The 20,349-nt window shown below is 50.0% G+C and overlaps 1 protein-coding gene across 10 annotated transcripts in view; it reads right to left on the bottom strand.

Moving 5' to 3' along the window:
• The window catches only part of relch (RAB11 binding and LisH domain, coiled-coil and HEAT repeat containing), a 50,445-nt gene that overhangs the window by 28,046 nt on the left and 2,050 nt on the right, over positions 1-20,349 (bottom strand). For 5 of the 10 annotated variants that reach the window (XR_006830773.1, XM_046292654.1, XM_046292648.1 and 2 more), the window contains exons 2-11: positions 15,564-15,653; positions 7,046-7,117; positions 6,853-6,905; positions 6,587-6,700; positions 6,297-6,479; positions 5,704-5,798; positions 4,988-5,248; positions 4,753-4,828; positions 3,846-3,941; positions 3,611-3,634 (exon numbers count right to left, since the gene is read on the bottom strand). Coding sequence is in view for 9 of the 10 variants with exons in the window: in XM_046292654.1 (XP_046148610.1) it covers positions 3,611-3,634; positions 3,846-3,941; positions 4,753-4,828; positions 4,988-5,248; positions 5,704-5,798; positions 6,297-6,479; positions 6,587-6,700; positions 6,853-6,905; positions 7,046-7,117; positions 15,564-15,653 (1,064 nt within the window). In the remaining variant the exon portion in view is untranslated. The remainder of the gene's footprint in view (positions 1-3,610; positions 3,635-3,845; positions 3,942-4,752; positions 4,829-4,987; positions 5,249-5,703; positions 5,799-6,296; positions 6,480-6,586; positions 6,701-6,852; positions 6,906-7,045; positions 7,118-15,563; positions 15,654-20,349) is intronic. The other 5 variants (XM_046292652.1, XM_046292653.1, XM_046292651.1 and 2 more) reach the window with 4 other exon arrangements.

Raw genomic sequence — 20,349 nt, 5'->3', positions numbered from 1 at the left:
CTGGGAGTCCTTTGCTGTTCTGGGATTGATTTGCTGTTCTGGGAGTCCTTTGCTGTTCTGGGATTGATTTGCTGTTCTGGGAGTCCTTTGCTGTTCTGGGATTGATTTGCTGTTCTGGGATTCCATGGCTTTTCTGGGATTGATTTGCTGTTCTGGGAGTCCTTTGCTGTTCTGGGATTGATTTGCTGTTCTGGGATTGATTTGCTGTTCTGGGATTGATTTGCTGTTCTGGGATTGATTTGCTGTTCTGGGAGTCCTTTGCTGTTCTGGGATTGATTTGCTGTTCTGGGAGTCCATGGCTTTTCTGGGATTGATTTGCTGTTCTGGGAGTCCTTTGCTGTTCTGGGATTGATTTGCTGTTCTGGGAGTCCATGGCTTTTCTGGGATTGATTTGCTGTTCTGGGAGTCCTTTGCTGTTCTGGGATTGATTTGCTGTTCTGGGAGTCCTTTGCTGTTCTGGGATTGATTTGCTGTTCTGGGAGTCCTTTGCTGTTCTGGGATTGATTTGCTGTTCTGGGAGTCCTTTGCTGTTCTGGGTGTCCTTTGCTGTTCTGGGAGTCCATGGCTTTTCTGGGATTGATTTGCTGTTCTGGGAGTCCTTTGCTGTTCTGGGATTGATTTGCTGTTCTGGGAGTCCATGGCTTTTCTGGGATTGATTTGCTGTTCTGGGAGTCCTTTGCTGTTCTGGGATTGATTTGCTGTTCTGGGATTGATTTGCTGTTCTGGGACTGATTTGCTGTTCTGGGATTGATTTGCTGTTCTGGGAGTCCTTTGCTGTTCTGGGATTGATTTGCACTTTTCACACCACAGTACGTTAATCTCTAGGAGACAGAACGCGTCTCCTTCCTGAGCGGTATGATGGCTGTGTGGTCCCATGGTGTTTGTACTTGCGTACTGTTGTTTGTACAGATGAACGTGGTACATTCAGGCATTTGGAAATTGCTCCCAAGGATGAACCAAACTTGTGGAGGTCTACAATTTTTTTTCTGAGGTCTTGGCTGATTTCTTTTGATTTTCCCATGATGTCAAGCAAAGAGGCACTGAGTTTGATGGTAGGCCTTGAAATACATCCACAGGACCACCTCCAATTGACTCAATTTATGTCAATTAACCTATCAGAAGCTTCTAAAGTAATGACATAATTTTCTGGAATTTTCCTAGCTCTTTAAAGGCACAGTTAACGTAGTGTATGTAAACTTCTGACCCACTGGAATTGTGATGCCGTGAATTATAAGTGAAATAATCTGTCTGTAAACAACTGTTGGAAAAATTACTTGTGTCATGCACAAAGTAGATGTTCTAACAGACTTGCCAAAACTATAGTTTGTTAACAAGAAATTTGCAGAGTGGTTGGAAAACGAGTTAATGACTCCAACCTAAGTTTATTTAAACTTCTGACTTCAACTGTATATGGCACTGAGAACAACTATCCTGATTATCCTTTCACCAACTGTTAGAGAAGGTATTTTTAAAAGCTAAAGAACAGCTGCTCGGGCAGTGTTAAGTAAACAATTTCCCAAAAATGTATGTTTCTTTTTGAAATGGCACAAGCATTAAAAGAAGGAATGGGACATTAAAAAGTAAAGGTCAACAAGCTGTTACCATCAAAGTGTGTTATTTTGTTTCAGATATTTACTTCTGAGAAAAGAGAAAGTGTATACTTCTAAGACTTTTTCTTCAGTGAACCCTATCTGACCCTGTTCTATTCCAGAACCAAGTGACACTTCCACCTGTTCCAAGGAAAACATCTGGCCAATGCTGGGTCAACATGTGGGTAGGTAGAGGAGCCAGGGAAACGCCATGGTACCACCATGTTTATACCAGAGATGGCCAAATAGGGTCTATTGCAGTGTGACAACATGGTACCACTGTGTTTAGACCAGAGATGGCCAACTAGGATCTATTGCAGTGTGACAACATGGTACCACTGTGTTTAGACCAGAGATGACCAACTAGGATCTATTGCAGAGTGACAACATGGCACCACCGTGTTTAGACCAGAGATGGCCAACTAGGACCTATAGCAGAGTGACACCATAGTAACACGTTTAGGCTAGGAGTGGCCAACTAGGACCTACAGCAGAGTGACACCATGGTAACATGATTAAGCCTGCACAGGCCAACTAGCAACTATGGCAGTGACACCATGGTAACATGTTGTAATTCAGGCTACAAGACTGGAAGCTTAATGACAATTGCCAAATGTCATTACACTATTTGGTACTTTGTAAAACATGTGTCTTTCCATTGATCAGATTGCGGGGAACACAGTATTCTGTTTGGATGCCGGAAACCATTTGGAGTGGACGAACGTACGCAGGTAGCCGACTACCTGAAGTGATGTGTTCGACAATAAGATCATGACTGGTTGTTCATGCCACATTAAATTGACCAGTAAAACATTTCTACCGTTAAACGACATGTCTTTACTATTATGCCCATAAAATAGAAACCCCTGAATGTCACGGTATAATTGACTCATTAAACCTCAAAGAGAGAAAAAAGGGAAGTGGGATTGTTGACTCTCTTTATGGTCCTGGTTCTCAAGAAGCCCATAAGAGGTACTGGGCCGTATCGTAGAGTAGGCTTGGTCTGTCTGCCATAAGACCATAATGATTTATGATCATTGATAGTGAAGGCGACAGGTGGCAGGCATGTTTTTACCATTCACTTAGTCAGTCATCAAAATCAAACGTCTATTGTTCCTAGTTGCGTGTCCATAGTGTGTAAAGCCTACAAATAGTAGGAGCACAAAGGTGTGTGTTGATTCTGTCTAACAGACGCAGAACAAAGTCCATTCCCGCCCGGAGGCAGAATAAGACAATCTCTTTTTTTCTCCCTCACTTTGTTTTCCCTAGTTTTGGGCAGGAATCCAAATTCTTCATAACTGTCAGTAGATCATTAAAACCACAGCTGTGATACGCAAATCACATACAGTGTGGGGAGCCCACCTGACCCTCCTTACCACTCCCTCACACAGACCACACACTGTCAAACACAATTCCAAACCTAGCTCACCACACTAGCTCTTTAAACATGCTGTAGACTACTGCATGGAAAGAAACCAGCAGCATTTACCATTAAGAGTGATGACTTACTTTACAGCAACGCCAGATAGCTATTTATTGATTATTTTTTTGTTAATCGGTTAGTCAGTTACACTGCATGTCTTTGTCACACAATGCACTTAAATTAGCTTAGAAATGTTACGTGAAATTATACAAAATGCACACAGTTGTTCAACCAGCTCTGGTTGGCCACCGTTTCAGCCAGTCAGAGATTAAAGAATCAATCAATGAGAAGACTGCATGCTATTGGGAACCACTCAGAAAGGAGCAAGGTGAGAACACACAGGGTGAGAGAGGTAAAACACAGTCCACTATACAGGCCACAACCACATATGCCATCTTAAGGACTAAAACAAACCATACCCCTAATCTAAGCGTTTTCATAAATGATCCAAATACTACCATGACTTTGTCCTGCTCGAGTACGAATAACTAGCCAATCAGATGAGAGACGGGTTGGTTATAGCCCGTGGCGTGGGCCTGTGTTACACTGTGTGTGAGGTCAGGTGAGGTCATGCAGATGTGGGGGGCATCCAACTCACCTGGCACAGGTGTGCAACCATTCTCTAGGAGCAGAGAGGCATGCACAGAGCGAGAGAGTGAGTGAGAGAGTGAAAGGACAAAAAAAGTGAAGGAAAGGGAGGAGAGATGAGAGATGAGCATCGGTGAAAAAACAGTGGAGTCAGACGCTGAATACCAAACTGAAGACAGAAAGAAGACCGTGTTGATGGGAGGATGGGGGAGAGGTGAGGAGGGGGGAGGAGAGGAGGGAGGTACCTCTCGTTTGGCCAGGAGGACATTGGGGACGATGTGAGGGAGACAGCGACCCAACATCAGCATCACACTCTCCTCATTGTCTGCTATCCTCGACACCTAGAGAGAGAAAGAGTGAGTGAGTGAGAAAGAGGGGGAGAAAGAGTGAGTGAGTGAGAGAGAAAGAGGGGGAGAAAGAGTGAGTGAGAGAGAGAGAAAGAGGGGGAGAAATAGTGAGTGAGAGAGAGAGAAAGAGGGGGAGAAAGAGTGAGTGAGAGAGAGAGAAAGAGGGGGAGAAAGAGTGAGTGAGAGAGAGAGAGAAAGGGGGAGAAAGAGTGAGTGAGAGAGAAAGAGGGGGAGAAAGAGTGAGTGAGAGAGAAAGAGGGGGAGAAAGAGTGAGTGAGTGAGAGAGAAAGAGGGGGAGAAAGAGTGAGTGAGAGAGAAAGAGGGGGAGAAAGAGTGAGTGAGAGAGAGAGAAAGAGGGGGAGAAAGAGTGAGTGAGTGAAAAAGAGGGGGAGAAAGAGTGAGTGAGAGAGAGAGAAAGAGGGGGAGAAAGAGTGAGTGAGTGAAAAGAGGGGGAGAAAGAGTGAGTGAGTGAGAGAGAAAGAGGGGGAGAAAGAGTGAGTGAGAGAGAAAGAGGGGGAGAAAGAGTGAGTGAGAGAAAGAGGGGGAGAAATAGTGAGTGAGAGAGAAAGAGGGGGAGAAATAGTGAGTGAGAGAGAAAGGGGGGGAGAAATAGTGAGTGAGAGAGAAAGGGGGGGAGAAAGAGTGAGTGAGAAATACCAAGACAGAAATTAGAAAAAAAATGCTGATTATATTTTGTTGATATGTCACTGCTCTGCGTATTAAAATGGTTTCAGTAGTAGTATACTATACTCTTAAGATAGCTGACACTATGGTCATGTGACTGTGATTAGGGGTGAACTCTGACCTCTGCACCCAGACGACTGTCAGCTGACATCTTACAGAAGGACAGCAGGGCCTGCTGGAATGCAGGGGACAACTTCCTGAGGACGAGAAAAGACAAAAAAAGATGAGAGTGAGAGTGAACAGGAAGCAAGATGCTCATTCCAGTCAAGATAGATGGACAATCAGACTGTTTATTACGGACCACTGGCTCCATCTAGAGGTCATTCTGAGTAACTAGACTTTATTTTCAGACTCACCTGTTGGGCTGGTCAAACACCACCGTCCCTCTGCTCTTTAGCTTGGCATGGGGTTGTGAAGAGGTGTGTGTAGGGTTACTGATGGTCTGAGTGGGGGGGGTGCTCTCAGTGGGGGGTTTATCAGGTTCTGAGGCGCCCCTGATATCCAGGTACTGACCGTTGTCCAGAAGGGGCTGGGGAGGGGTGGAGGAGGGGGGGTTTGGCTGTGAGCCCTGGTCATGAGGAGGGGGGGACACTGTCCTTCTCAGGCTTTGGATCTCACTAGAGAAGAGAGGACAGAAACAAATCATATCAAATAGCTGTAAAGATCTGAAGGATTGCAGCCAACTGAATAGGCCATGGGTGGACAGAGAGCTGACTGATTAAATGCCAGTTCAAAGGGTAAAGGTCACATGGTGTGGCAGTAACATTTTCAATTAGCATGCACCTGTGACCACATAGTGTAGTGTAGAGCCATTACTACATCCGCTCCCAACGCATGCGCACAAGCACACACACACACACACACACACACACACACACACACACACACACACACACACACACACACACACACACACACACACACACACACACACACACACACACACACACACACACACACACACACACACACACACACACACACACACACACACGCACACACGCACACACACACGCACACACGCACACACACACACACACACACACACACACACGCACACACGCGCACACACCTCTGTAGTTTCTTGATATAGTCGGCCAGACTCTGTTTCTCCTCGTTCAGTAGACTAATCTGATACTCCAACTCCTCAACTACCTCCGTCTGCTGCTGAAAAGAGGAGAGAGAGGAAAGAGAGAGGAGACAGAGAGAAGCCACAGAGAGACAGAGATCGAGAGAGAGGAGAGGAAAGAGAGAGGAGACAGAGAGAAGCCACAGAGAGACAGAGATCGAGAGAGAGGAGAGGAAAGAGAGAGGAGACAGAGAGAAGCCACAGAGAGACAGAGATCGAGAGAGAGGAGAGGAAAGAGAGAGGAGACAGAGAGAAGCCACAGAGAGACAGAGATCGAGAGAGAGGAGAGGAAAGAGAGAGGAGACAGAGAGAAGCCACAGAGAGACAGAGATCGAGAGAGAGGAGAGGAAAGAGAGAGGAGACAGAGAGAAGCCACAGAGAGACAGAGATCGCAAGAGAGGAGAGGAAAGAGAGAGGAGACAGAGAGAAGACTAAATCAATAAGCTCTGTACCCAAAATCACACGGGTATGTAAACATTATGAGTGGCTGCAGGACACACATGATTACACCCAGAATTTTTCTCCCTCTCACTCACCTGCTGTAAAAGATCAGATTTCTGGGTAATGTAGTTCCCAGTGAGCTCGCTTGACTCCACTCCGACGGCTACGTCCACGGTATTCCGCGGCGATGGAAGGGCGGAGCCACAGTTCCTGTAGATCTGTAATAGGTCGGGAGGCTTTGGAATGTTCAGGCCCACGTCGTCCCACAACTCAAAGTCCTGAACAACCGAAAAAGATGGGATCATGATTATATTCACTATATAGCATTTTGTGCCGCACTAAATGCACCCAGTTCAGGCCAACAACTCAAAGAAACAAGCATTACCTGGTCATCATTTTCATCAGAGAACGTGATGGCCGACAGTTTGTATTCATTCTTTAATAAATATTCATTCACAAGGAAATTTAAGGCTCGCTTCTCTAGTGGGCGGATAGGTTCCTGAGGAAGAGGACAGAGGGAAATAAACCATGAATCAACTTGAAAAGTGAAGTTTCTCAACAAACAGTGTTTTTTAAGAAACATTGTGTATTTGCTGCAGTGGTACTCCAAAAGTGAACTGCATACAGTTACTAGCAGAGTGTCTGGCCTACCTGAGTCTCAGGATGTGAACTGTAGTTCTTGTTTCTCTCCTGAGTGTCGCTTTCTAGAAAGACAATAAAGCAACAGAACAGATGAACCCTTCCACCGTTCAGTAAAACAGGGGAGGAGCTAGAGAGAATCTCCTAAGAAAGAGAGAGATGATAGAGGGATGAAATGGAGGAGTAGAAGTGTTAAGTACGCCACCTGCTGCCTGAGTCAAGTTGGTGCGTAGAGCCTGAATGGTCTCCTTGGCTTTCCGTAGCTCAAACTCCAGCACTGGACAGGAAGTGACATCACAACACACAGGAAGGAAGTGCATCCAACCAAGGAGAGGGAACAAACAAACAAAAAAATATGGCCATGAAAAATGAAACAAAAAGAAACAAAAAGGAGATTGATTTGAAAACAGGAGACATGCAAACTATGGCGTCTAATGAACGCATGCAGCAGAGGATCCTGGGATAGCGGACTAAGGAATAGTGTCTAAGGATTTACGTGTCTAAGGGTGTATCGGAAGAGTGTTAAGTGGCTACCTCTCCTCATCTCCTTTGCTTCTTCTGCACCGATCTGAAAACCCAGGATAGATAGAAGCAATGTGGAGGATACTTTATGTGAATCTGCTTCCAACTATCCAGTTGTTTAAGATCAGTACAGACAGGAGGGAGGGAGAGCTGAAACCACTAATGGGAAGCAGCCTAAATAATATGCTAATAGCTGTCTGACCAGGGATTGTACAAATCAATAGCTAAAAAAAGTGAGTTCCAGGCTATGCAAAATATTGGACTCTGCTCAAATTTGAAGTGGAGCTTTTTGATTTGTGGTTGGTCAAATGTTAATACGGTATACTATTAGGCCTAAGCATAGGATGGATACTATAGCCGCTACTTACATACAGGAGAAAAACTGACATATGGATTGTAATTACATTATGCTACATTGAGAGGGCTCTAAAACCTCCTGTAAGAAGTCTATCAAGGACTACAGTAGTGAGATTCAATCAAATAACAAGTTCATGAGCAGGGAAACACTCCACAGGTTGCTCTTCAGACATGTTGAAGAAAACCACACAGGAGGAAGAGAAGCAATGGCGAGCAGAGAGGACATATTGCATGGCTGTGCACTGAAGATCTGCCGCTTCAGTAGTCTGACTCAGCGCCTGTTCAATTCTGTCCTAGTTAACGAGGTCCAGACAAGACTTCCCAATGCAGATCAAGAGTACACAGGACGCAACAAGACAACAAAATGGAGAAAGAAACTGAAGAATCCCCCCAAAAAAGGAGAAAAAAAAACAGAAAAAAAGAAGAAGCTGCAAGCTGCTAGTCTGGATGGAGGGTTGTCCCGTTATGGACCGGGCTTGGATCAGAACAGCCTAAAAACCCAGAGTCAGACAGCTGGGGGCGACATGTTGGGACGACGGAGGAGAGGCAGGTTTCGGGAGGAGATGCCGAATTGGAGGGATGGCAGGATGGAGGGAGGGCAGGATGGAGGGAGGGCAGGGTGGAAGAGTAGAGGGTCTGTGGTTGTGGAGAAGGGACCACAGGCTTGCTCTGCTGCATGGTTCCTGGAGAATTGTCCAGAACTTTCATCTTACAAAGCTAAAGGGTTGGAATTGACATTTGACATTTTGGCATTGAGAAAAGAAAAGACAACAGGCCAATTAACAGTCATATAAAGAGACGAGGTTCTATGTGGAGCAGAGTGTCCAGCTTTCAGTATATCAGTTATAGTCATTTGCATCATATTCACAGTACAGGTCTCTAGTCATCACATCCTGTCTGGCTAAATGTGGAGAACAAACACTAGAATAGGCTACATCATAGGCCTACACCGTTACAGAGAAATCTGTGGAGTGTAGCCCCTGGATGGATACCTTGGTCCTCTACTCGTCATCTTGGTCAGTTCATCCTCTCTGATCTTTAACGTACTCGTCGTCTTGGTCAGTTCATCGTCTCTGGTCTTTAACGTACTCGTCGTCTTGGTCAGTTCGTCGTCTCTGGTCTTTAAATGACTTAAATGTAATGTAAATGTTTAACGTACTCGTCGTCTTGGTCAGTTCATCCTCTCTGATCTTTAACGTACTCGTCGTCTTGGTCAGTTCATCGTCTCTGGTCTTTAACGTACTCGTCGTCTTGGTCAGTTCATCCTCTCTGATCTTTAACAGACTTGTCGTCTTGGTCAGTTCATCCTCTCTTATCTTTAATGTATTCAGTCTATCCTCTCTGATATTTAATGGATTCAGAGAAGATTAGCTGGTGGGTGTCATGAGAAAAGCTTTTTTTAAAGAGTGTGAATTTTCACAACATCCAGTGACACTGACAGGTCCTTTGAGGGAAAATAACACTGTCTCAATTACATCTGCTGATTTATTTAAACCAGGATGGCTTAATAAGAGGAACATGGAATTGGTAGGTAAATCTGGAATGGAACCATAGTGATGTCATCTACAGTGAATCAAACAGGGCTGTAGATACACCATGACATCATAAAGAAAAGGTCCTGTATACTCTGTCTGTCTCTCCCTTCCCCTGCTCTTCTCCGTCTGTTGTCTGTCTCTCCCTTCCCCTGCTCTTCTGTCTCTCCCTTCCCCTGCTCTTCTCTGTCTCTCCCTTCCCCTGCTCTTCTCTGTCTCTCCCTTCCCCTGCTCTTCTCTGTCTCTCCCTTCCCCTGCTCTTCTCTGTCTCTCCCTTCCCCTGCTCTTCTCTGTCTCTCCCTTCCCCTGCTCTTCTCTGTCTCTCCCTTCCCCTGCTCTTCTCTGTCTCTCCCTTCCCCTGCTCTTCTCTGTCTCTCCCTTCCCCTGCTCTTCTCTGTCTCTCCCTTCCCCTGCTCTTCTCTGTCTCTCCCTTCCCCTGCTCTTCTCTGTCTCTCCCTTCCCCTGCTCTTCTGTCTCTCCCTTCCCCTGCACTTCTCTGTCTCTCCCTTCCCCTGCTCTTCTGTCTCTCCCTTCCCCTGCTCTTCTCTGTCTGTTGTCAGTCTCTCCCTTCCCCTGCTCTTCTCCGTCTCTCCCTTCCCCTGCTCTTCTGTCTCTCCCTTCCCCTGCTCTTCTGTCTCTCCCTTCCCCTGCTCTTCGGTCTCTCCCTTCCCCTGCTCTTCGGTCTCTCCCTTCCCCTGCTCTTCTGTCTCTCCCTTCCCCTGCACTTCTCTGTCTCTCCCTTCCCCTGCTCTTCTGTCTCTCCCTTCCCCTGCTCTTCTGTCTCTCCCTTCCCCTGCTCTTCTCTGTCTGTTGTCAGTCTCTCCCTTCCCCTGCTCTTCTCCGTCTCTCCCTTCCCCTGCTCTTCTGTCTCTCCCTTCCCTGCTCTTCCTCCCTTCCCCTGCTCTTCTGTCTCTCCCTTCCCCTGCTCTTCTGTCTCTCCCTTCCCCTGCTCTTCTGTCTCTCCCTTCCCCTGCTCTTCTGTCTCTCCCTTCCCCTGCTCTTCTGTCTCTCCCTTCCCCTGCTCTTCTGTCTCTCCCTTCCCCTGCTCTTCTCTGTCTGTTGTCAGTCTCTCCCTTCCCCTGCTCTTCTCTGTCTCTCCCTTCCCCTGCTCTTCTGTCTCTCCCTTCCCCTGCTCTTCTCCGTCTGTTGTCCGTCTCTCCCTTCCCCTGCTCTTCTCCGTCTGTTGTCCTTCTCACCCTTCCCCTGCTCTTCTCCGTCTGACCCTTCCCCTGCTCTTCTCCGTCTGTTGTCCGTCTCTCCCTTCCCCTGCTCTTCTCCGTCTGTTGTCCGTCTCTCCCTTCCCCTGCTCTTCTCCGTCTGTTGTCCTTCTCACCCTTCCCCTGCTCTTCTCCGTCTGACCCTTCCCCTGCTCTTCTCCGTCTGTTGTCCGTCTCTCCCTTCCCCTGCTCTTCTCCGTCTGTTGTCCGTCTCTCCCTTCCCCTGCTCTTCTCCGTCTGTTGTCCGTCTCTCCCTTCCCCTGCTCTTCTCCGTCTGTTGTCCGTCTCACCCTTCCCCTGCTCTTCTCCGTCTGTTGTCCGTCTCTCCCTTCCCCTGCTCTTCTCCGTCTGTTGTCCGTCTCTCCCTTCCCCTGCTCTTCTCCGTCTGTTGTCAGTCTCTCCCTTCCCCTGCTCTTCTCCGTCTGTTGTCCGTCTCTCCCTTCCCCTGCTCTTCTCCGTCTCTCCCTTCCACTGCTCTTCTCCGTCTGTTGTCCGTCTCTCCCTTCCCCTGCTCTTCTCCGTCTTTTGTCCGTCTCTCCCTTCCCCTGCTCTTCTCCGTCTCTCCCTTCCCCTGCTCTTCTCCGTCTGTTGTCCGTCTCACCCGTCCCCTGCTCTTCTCCGTCTGTTGTCCGTCTCACCCTTCCCCTGCTCTTCTCCGTCTGTTGTCCGTCTCTCCCTTCCCCTGCTCTTCTCCGTCTGTTGTCCGTCTCTCCCTTCCCCTGCTCTTCTCCGTCTGTTGTCCGTCTCTCCCTTCCCCTGCTCTTCTCCGTCTGTGGTCCGTCTCTCCCTTCCCCTGCTCTTCTCCGTCTGTGGTCCGTCTCTCCCTTCCCCTGCTCTTCTCCGTCTGTGGTCCGTCTCTCCCTTCCCCTGCTCTTCTCCGTCTGTGGTCCGTCTCTCCCTTCCCCTGCTCTTCTCCGTCTGTGGTCCGTCTCTCCCTTCCCCTGCTCTTCTCCCTCTGTTGTCCGTCTCTCCCTTCCCCTGCTCTTCTCCGTCTCTCCCTTCCCCTGCTCTTCTCCGTCTCTCCCTTCCCCTGCTCTTCTCCGTCTCTCCCTTCCCCTGCTCTTCTCCGTCTCTCCCTTCCCCTGCTCTTCTCCGTCTCTCCCTTCCCCTGCTCTTCTCCGTCTCTCCCTTCCCCTGCTCTTCTCCGTCTCTCCCTTCCCCTGCTCTTCTCCGTCTCTCCCTTCCCCTGCTCTTCTCCGTCTCTCCCTTCCCCTGCTCTTCTCCGTCTCTCCCTTCCCCTGCTCTTCTCCGTCTCTCCCTTCCCCTGCTCTTCTCCGTCTCTCCCTTCCCCTGCTCTTCTCCGTCTCTCCCTCCCCCTGCTCTTCTCCGTCTGTTGTCCGTCTCTCCCTCCCCCTGCTCTTCTCCGTCTGTTGTCCGTCTCTCCCTCCCCCTGCTCTTCTCCGTCTGTTGTCCGTCTCTCCCTCCCCCTGCTCTTCTCCGTCTGTTGTCCGTCTCTCCCTTCCCCTGCTCTTCTCCGTCTGTTGTCCGTCTCTCCCTCCCCTGCTCTTCTCCATCTGTTGTCCGTCTCTCCCTCCCCCTGCTCTTCTCCGTCTGTTGTCCGTCTCTCCCTCCCCCTGCTCTTCTCCGTCTGTTGTCCGTCTCTCCCTTCCCCTGCTCTTCTCCGTCTGTTGTCCGTCTCTCCCTTCCCCTGCTCTTCTCCGTCTGTTGTCCGTCTCACCCTTCCCCTGCTCTTCTCCGTCTGTTGTCCGTCTCACCCTTCCCCTGCTCTTCTCCGTCTGTTGTCCGTCTCTCCCTTCCCCTGCTCTTCTCCGTCTGTTGTCCGTCTCTCCCTTTCCCTGCTCTTCTCCGTCTCTCCCTTCCCCTGCTCTTCTCCGTCTGTGGTCCGTCTCTCCCTTCCCCTGCTCTTCTCCGTCTGTGGTCCGTCTCTCCCTTCCCCTGCTCTTCTCCGTCTGTGGTCCGTCTCTCCCTTCCCCTGCTCTTCTCCGTCTGTTGTCCGTCTCTCCCTTCCCCTGCTCTTCTTCGTCTGTTGTCCGTCTCTCCCTTCCCCTGCTCTTCTCCGTCTCTCCCTTCCCCTGCTCTTCTCCGTCTCTCCCTTCCCCTGCTCTTCTCCGTCTCTCCCTTCCCCTGCTCTTCTCCGTCTCTCCCTTCCCCTGCTCTTCTCCGTCTCTCCCTTCCCCTGCTCTTCTCCGTCTCTCCCTTCCCCTGCTCTTCTCCGTCTCTCCTTCCCTGCTCTTCTCCGTCTCTCCCTTCCCCTGCTCTTCTCCGTCTCTCCCTCCCCTGCTCTTCTCCGTCTGTTGTCCGTCTCTCCCTCCCCTGCTCTTCTCCGTCTGTTGTCCGTCTCTCCCTCCCCCTGCTCTTCTCCGTCTCTCCCTTCCCCTGCTCTTCTCCGTCTGTTGTCCGTCTCTCCCTTCCCCTGCTCTTCTCCGTCTCTCCCTTCCCCTGCTCTTCTCCGTCTCTCCCTCCCCCTGCTCTTCTCCGTCTGTGGTCCGTCTCTCCCTCCCCTGCTCTTCTCCGTCTGTGGTCCGTCTCTCCCTCCCCTGCTCTTCTCCGTCTGTGGTCCTCTCTCCCTCCCCTGCTCTTCTCCGTCTGTGGTCCGTCTCTCCCTCCCCCTGCTCTTCTCCGTCTGTGGTCCGTCTCTCCCTCCCCCTGCTCTTCTCCGTCTGTGGTCCGTCTCTCCCTCCCCCTGCTCTTCTCCGTCTGTGGTCCGTCTCTCCCTCCCCTGCTCTTCTCCGTCTGTGGTCCGTCTCTCCCTCCCCCTGCTCTTCTCCGTCTGTGGTCCGTCTCTCCCTCCCCTGCTCTTCTCCGTCTCTCCCTTCCCCTGCTCTTCTCCGTCTGTTGTCCGTCTCTCCCTTCCCCTGCTCTTCTCCGTCTCTCCCTTCCCTGCTCTTCTCCGTCTCTCCCTCCCCCTGCTCTTCTCCGTCTGTGGTCCGTCTCTCCCTCCCCTGCTCTCTCTCCGTCCGTCTCTCCCCCTCCCCCTGCTCTTCCTCCGTCTCCTGGTCCGTCTGCTCTCCTCCCTCCCCCTGCTCTTCTCCCGTCTCTCTGGTCCTGCTCTCCTCCGTCTCTCCCTCCCCCTGCTCTCCTCCTCTCCCTCCCCCTGTCCTCCGTCTCTCCCTCCCCCTGCTGCTCTCCTTCTCTCCCTCCCCCTGCTCTCCTCCGTCTCTCCCTCCCCCTGCTCTCCTCCGTCTCTCCCTCCCCCCTGCTCTCCTCCGTCTCTCCCTCCCCCTGCTCTCCTCCGTCTCTCCCTCCCCTGTCTCTCCGTCCTCCCTCCCCTGCTCTCCTCCGTCTTCCCTCCCCCTGCTCTCCTCCGTCTCCCTCCCCCTGCTCTCCTCCGTCTCTCCCTCCCCCTGCTCTCCTCCGTCTCTCCCTCCCCTGCTCTCCTCCGTCCTCTCCCTCCCCTGCTCTCCTCCGTCTCTCCCTCTCCCCTGCTCTCCTCCGTCTCTCCCTCCCCCTGCTCTCCTCCGTCTCTCCCTCCCCTGCTCTCCTCCGTCTCTCCCTCCCCCTGCTCTCCTCCGTCTCTCCCTCCCCCTGCTCTCCTCCGTCTCTCCCTCCCCCTCCCCCCTCCCTCCCCCTCCTCCCGTCTCTCCCTCCCCCTGCTCTCCTCCGTCTCTCCCTCCCCCTGCTCTCCTCCGCTCTCCCTCCCCCTGCTCTCCTCCGTCTCTCCCTCCCCCTGCTCTCTCCCTCCCCTGCTCTCCCTCTCCCTCCCCCTGCTCTCCTCCGTCTCTCCCCCCTCCCCCTGCTCTCCTCCGTCTCTCCCTCCCCCTGCTCTTCTCCGTCTCTCCCTCCCCCTGCTCTCCTCCCTCTCCCTCCCCCTGCTCTCCTCCGTCTCTCCCTCCCCCTGCTCTCCTCTGCTCTCCCTCCCCCTGCTCTCCTCCGTCTCTCCCTCCCCTGCTCTCCTCCGTCTCTCCCTCCCCCTGCTCTCCTCCGTCTCTCCCTTCCCCTGCTCTCCTCTCTTCTCCGTCTCTCCCTCCCCCTGCTCTCCTCCGTCTCTCCCTCCCCTGCTCTCCTCCGTCTCTCCCTCCCCTGCTCTCCTCCGTCTCTCCCTTCCCCTGCTCTCCTCCGTCTCTCCCTCCCCCTGCTCTCCTCCGTCTCTCCCTCCCCCTGCTCTCCTCCGTCTCTCCCTCCCCCTGCTCTCCTCCGTCTCTCCCTCCCCTGCTCTCCTCCGTCTCTCCCTCCCCCTGCTCTTCTCCGTCTCTCCCTCCCCTGCTCTTCTCCGTCTCTCCCTTCCCCTGCTCTTCTCCGTCTCTCCCTTCCCCTGCTCTTCTCCGTCTCTCCCTTCCCCTGCTCTTCTCCGTCTCTCCCTTCCCCTGCTCTTCTCCGTCTCTCCCTTCCCCTGCTCTTCTCCGTCTCTCCCTTCCCCTGCTCTTCTCCGTCTCTCCCTTCCCCTGCTCTTCTCCGTCTCTCCCTTCCCCTGCTCTTCTCCGTCTCTCCCTTCCCCTGCTCTTCTCCGTCTCTCCCTTCCCCTGCTCTTCTCCGTCTCTCCCTTCCCCTGCTCTTCTCCGTCTCTCCCTTCCCCTGCTCTTCTCCGTCTCTCCCTTCCCCTGCTCTTCTCCGTCTCTCCCTTCCCCTGCTCTTCTCCGTCTCTCCCTTCCCCTGCTCTTCTCCGTCTCTCCCTTCCCCTGCTCTTCTCCGTCTCTCCCTTCCCCCTGCTCTTCTCCGTCTCTCCCTTCCCCTGCTCTTCTCCGTCTCTCCCTTCCCCTGCTCTTCTCCGTCTCTCCCTTCCCCTGCTCTTCTCCGTCTCTCCCTTCCCCTGCTCTTCTCCGTCTCTCCCTTCCCCTGCTCTTCTCCGTCTCTCCCTTCCCCTGCTCTTCTCCGTCTCTCCCTTCCCCTGCTCTTCTCCGTCTCTCCCTTCCCCTGCTCTTCTCCGTCTCTCCCTTCCCTGCTCTTCTCCGTCTCTCCCTTCCCCTGCTCTTCTCCTCGTCTCTCCCTTCCCCTGCTCTTCTCCGTCTCTCCCTTCCCCTGCTCTTCTCCGTCTCTCCCTTCCCCTGCTCTTCTCCGTCTCTCCCTTCCCCTGCTCTTCTCCGTCTCTCCCTTCCCCTGCTCTTCTCCGTCTGTTGTCTGTCTCTCTGATTCTCGTCTTCATGTCCGTCACTCAGTCTCTGTCCGGTCAGGACATGACAGGTACGCCTCGTCTTACCTGCCACCCTCTCGTCCGACTCCCGGTTCCCGTCGTCAGAGTAACGAGCGAAGTCTAGAGAGTCCAATGTGCTGATGCTGCCCGCTCGGTCTGATGGGAGAGACATGCAGAGCAATCAATCAATGAATCAATATATATTTTATTTCACCTATATTTAACCAGGTAGGCCAGTTGAGAACAAGTTCTCAATTCCTACTGCGACCTGGCCAAGATAAAACAAAGCAGTGCAACACAAACAGAGTTACACATGGAATAAACCAAACATACAGTCAATAACACAGTAGAAAAATATGTACACAGTGTGAGCAAATGAAGTAAGGAAGAAAGGCACTGTGATAGACTACATCCAGTTTTCTGAGTAGAGTGTTGGAGGCTATTTTGTAAATGACATCGCCAAAGTCAAGGACCGGTAGGATAGTCAGTTTTACAAGGGTATGTTTGGCAGCATAATTGAAGGATGCTTTGTTGCGAAATAGGATGCCAATTCTAGATTTAATTTTGGATTGGATATGCTTAAAGTGAGTCTGGAAGGAGAGTTTACAGTCTAACCAGACACCTAGGTATTTGTAGTTGTCCACGTATTCTAAGTCAGAACCGTCCAGAGTAGTGATCCTGGACTGGCGGGCAGGGAACGGTTGAAGAGCATGCATTTAGTTTTACTAGCATTTAAGAGCAGTTGGAGGCCACGGAGGGAGTGTTGTATGGCGTTGAAGCTCGTTTGGAGGTTAGTTAACAGTGTCCAAAGAAGGACCAGATGTATAAAGAATGGTGTCGTGTGCGTAGAGGTGGATCAAAGAATCGCCCGCTGCAAGAGCGACATCACTGATATATACAGAGAAAAGAGTCCGCCCGAGAATTGATCAGCCTGAGAATCAACGGTAAACAGCCTATTCATTAACAGAGCCTCCAGTGATTATTACAGTATTCACCTCATCACCTTGACTATGAACAGCTTGGGGGAAATCATAACAGAATATAAACCAAACACTATATGTGGAGACAGGAGAGAACATGGGGGTAGATTCAGCATCCAAACAGGTTAGTTTTCTATGCAATAGTCCATCCTGTTTTCAGAAACATACCTAAACAATACAAATGTAGAACTACAGTCGTGGACAAAAGTTTTGAGAATGGAACAAATATAAATTTTCACAAGGCTTGCTGCTTTCGGTGTCTTTAGATATTTTTGGCAGATGTTACTATGGATACTGAAGTACAATTACAAGCATTTCATACGTGTCAAAGGCTTTTATTGACAATTACATGAAGTTGATGCAAAGATTCAAAATATTGATTTTTTGTTCCCGAGCCACTTAGTCATCACTTTTGCCTTATGGCAGGGTGCTCCATCATGCTGGAAAAAGGCATTGTTTGTCACCAAACTGTTCCTGGATGGTTGGGAGAAGTTGCTCTCGGAGGATGTGTTGGTTCCATTCTTTATTCATGGCTGTGTTCCTAGGCAAAATTGTAAGTGAGCCCACTCCATTGTCTGAGAAGCAACCCCACACATGAATAGTCTCAGGATGCTTTACTGTTGGCATGACACAGGACTGATGGTAGCGCTCACCTTGTCTTCTCCGAGACAAGCTTTTTTCCGGAGGCCCCAAACAATCGGAAAGGGGATTCATCAGAGAAAATGACTTTACCCCAGTCCTCAGCAGTCCAGTCCCTGTACCTTTTGCAGAATATCAGTCTGTGACGGATGTTTTTCCTGGAGAGAGGTGGCTTCTTTGCTGCCCTTCTTGACACCAGGCCATCCTCCGTCTTCACCCCACTGTGTGTGCAGATGCACTCACACCTGCCTGCTGCCATTTCTGAGCAAGCTCTGTACTGGTGGTGCCCTGATCCCGCAGCTGAATCAACTTTAGGAGACGGTCCGGGCGCTTGCTGGACTTTCATGGGCGCACTGAAGCTTTCTTCACAACAATTGATCCGCTCTCCTTGAAGTTCTTGATGATCCGATAAATGGTTGATTTATGTGCAATCTTACTGGCAGCAGTATCCTTGCCTGTGAAGCCCTTTGTGCGCAAAGCAATGATGACGGCACATGTTTTCTTGCAAGTAACCATGGTTGACAGAGGAAGAACAATGATTCCAAGCACCACCCTCCCTTTGAAGCTTCCAGTCTGTTATTTGAACTCAATCAGCATGACAGGGTAATCTCCAGCCTTGTCCTCGTCAACACTCACACCTGTGTTAACGAGAGAATCAATGACATGATGTCAGCTGGTCCTTTTGCGGCAGGGCTGAAATGCAGTAGAAATGTTTTGGGGGGATTCAGTTCATTTGCATGGCAAAGAGGGACTTTGCAATTAAATTGCAGTTCATCTGATCACTCTTCATAACATTCTGGAGTATATGCAAATTGCCATCATACAAACTGAGGCAGCATATTTGTGTCATTCTCAAAACTTTTGGCCACGACTGTAGAATGTGATAACTCTTGTTTCAGTGAGTGACAGGGTTAGCTATCCTTCTAGTAACCTCATATGCCTGTCCAACCATATAGCCTACCATTCACTCCCATCTCAATACAGATAGCATATTGAAAGTAAAAGGAGAGATGACCATTCATTTTGAGAATAAGACTGAACTACCCTGTAGTGAGTAGGAGTGTATGGTATTGAAAACCTGAGCTATTCTTCCCTAAGGCCTACCCCTCCTCCTCTCCTTACCAAACCAGAGGGGATATTCCAAGTCCAGGTGATTACACTGCACCGGTCCTCCATCCCATCCTCTCTGCAGTTCACTCATATCAAAGGCAGAGTGCGTGTGTGTGTGTGTGTGGGCCTACTCAAGCTCCATGAATGGTTCCAGGCCTGGCTAGCCTAACAGCTGTCTGACTACAGGAGACTCCTCACCTCTATACCCACTGACAGGGAGGTGAAGAACAGTGACACAAATTGTATTTTGTAAATTGTGTGTATGCAGAGCTCCCTTGCAAAAGAGACCTTGGTCTCAATGGGACTCCCTGTTCAAATAAAGTCTCAAAACAGAGGCAATATAACAATAGATGTATTCTACAGCATGGATTATTAGGTACACAGACAGTGTAGGTCTACAGACTGAGATGTGGTGGTGCACGCACGCGCACACACGCACTACACACACACACACAAGGTAGATGTGAGCGGGAGCTCAGACAGTCAGGCCAGAACAGAACAGGTTGAGCAGAGCCAAACATCCCACAAAGTGATTCGTCAGCATCTCAAAACCCTGCAGCAAATCTGTGTCTGTGTGTTTTCTTCTCACTGCCTGTATGTTGAAGTGAGGGATTTCTTCGAATGGATTAAGGGTGTGTGTTCTTCTTGATCTGTGTGAGCAAGTATGTGCTTGACTGCATGTACCCTGCTAGTGCCAAAGAGAGCAGGGTAGTAGGATATCCCTAAGCTAAGTCTTTCAAGGAAGAGAGTGGCTAGCTAAAAGTGGAGCATTAATGCTAACACCTTAGTCTCTGATTGAGCTGAGAGTTGAGCAAGCAGACTGTAGCAACATGCTAATCAGCTAGCTACAGAGGAGAAAACAATGAACTGGGTAGAGAAAGAGGGAGTGGGTGAGAAAAGCATTGTGTAAATGGGTGGTGGCATCCAGCTACTCTTGCTCGATGAATAGCCTAACCACCCCCTGAGTCTTCAGAACCTGAAGACTTGTATTAGCTCCTGGAATTAGGTCTAATGCTTAGGCTTCAGCTCAGTGGGCCATGGTGTTGAGTTGTGCAGCGAGAGGCCTGCTGCAGGTGACCAGAGCAGCATGCTAGACTTTTAAATTAGCAGAAAGCTAGCCAGATCATAGTATTATGGGAGTGCTAACAGCAACAAGTGACCCATATGATGCCTAGACCGTATGAGACAGTGTCTTTACCCAATGACCATGCAACACATTTTCCAATAATTTCCCCATATGCTCCCAACATGGTGCATGACACCTGTCAGTTTTAAATTATGTGGCATCAAATTAAGCTTCTAATATACAATGTTAGAACATCAACTGCCTCTTCTTTAGTTTTACTACTGGATCTTAAACCCTTCATGAACAAATCCATCATATTTGTGTACAGTCCTGAACAAAACCTGGAAAGAGCAAGCAGATGGGACAGTGGCAAGGAAACTGTCCCTGGGCTGGAGGCCTATTGTCTCTAGTAGGGACAGGCCCTCAAGCTGTCCCCGTCTCTCTCGTCTATTTTCCTGTTTATCAGTAAAGTTAACATAATAGAGGACAGGCCGAGTTCCTCATCATCCTGTTCTTAAGATCAGATGTAGGATCAGCTTACCCCTCACCAAAGACTAACCTTAATACTGTGAGGTGAAATCCTAATGGGGGAAAATTCTAATGGAAACTTCCTCCTACTAAAAGTTTTTTTTTTTCATTTTTTTTTTTATAACTTTATTTAACTAGGCAAGTCAGTTAAGAACAAATTATTTTTTTCAATGACGGCCTAGGAACAGTGGGCTAAATGCTTGTTCAGGGGCAGAACGACAGATGTGTACCTTTTCAACTCAGGGGTTTGAACTTGCAACCATCCGGTTACTAGTCCAACGCGCTAACCACTAGGCTACCCTGCCGCCCAAGGTTGACATAGATAATAGACGTGTGGTGTTTCACCTAGGATTTTTTTCAGCAGAGTTAATAGGGGTGTATTCCTGCGGGGAGGGGCGAAGCATACATCTACATGATAAAACATGTAAATGTATGCCTCTCTGCTAAATGCATATAGGGCAACACTGGGTGTGGCTGCCTGGAGTACCATATGTCACTGCTGTTCTAAGGTCTTTTGCAAAAGCCCCCG

Source organism: Oncorhynchus gorbuscha, linkage group LG12 (assembly GCF_021184085.1).
Source record: "Oncorhynchus gorbuscha isolate QuinsamMale2020 ecotype Even-year linkage group LG12, OgorEven_v1.0, whole genome shotgun sequence".
In the NCBI taxonomy this organism is placed as follows: Eukaryota; Metazoa; Chordata; class Actinopteri; order Salmoniformes; family Salmonidae; genus Oncorhynchus; species Oncorhynchus gorbuscha.
The sequence above is the reverse complement of the archived record's forward strand: the minus strand, read 5'-3'. Positions and strand labels throughout refer to the sequence as shown.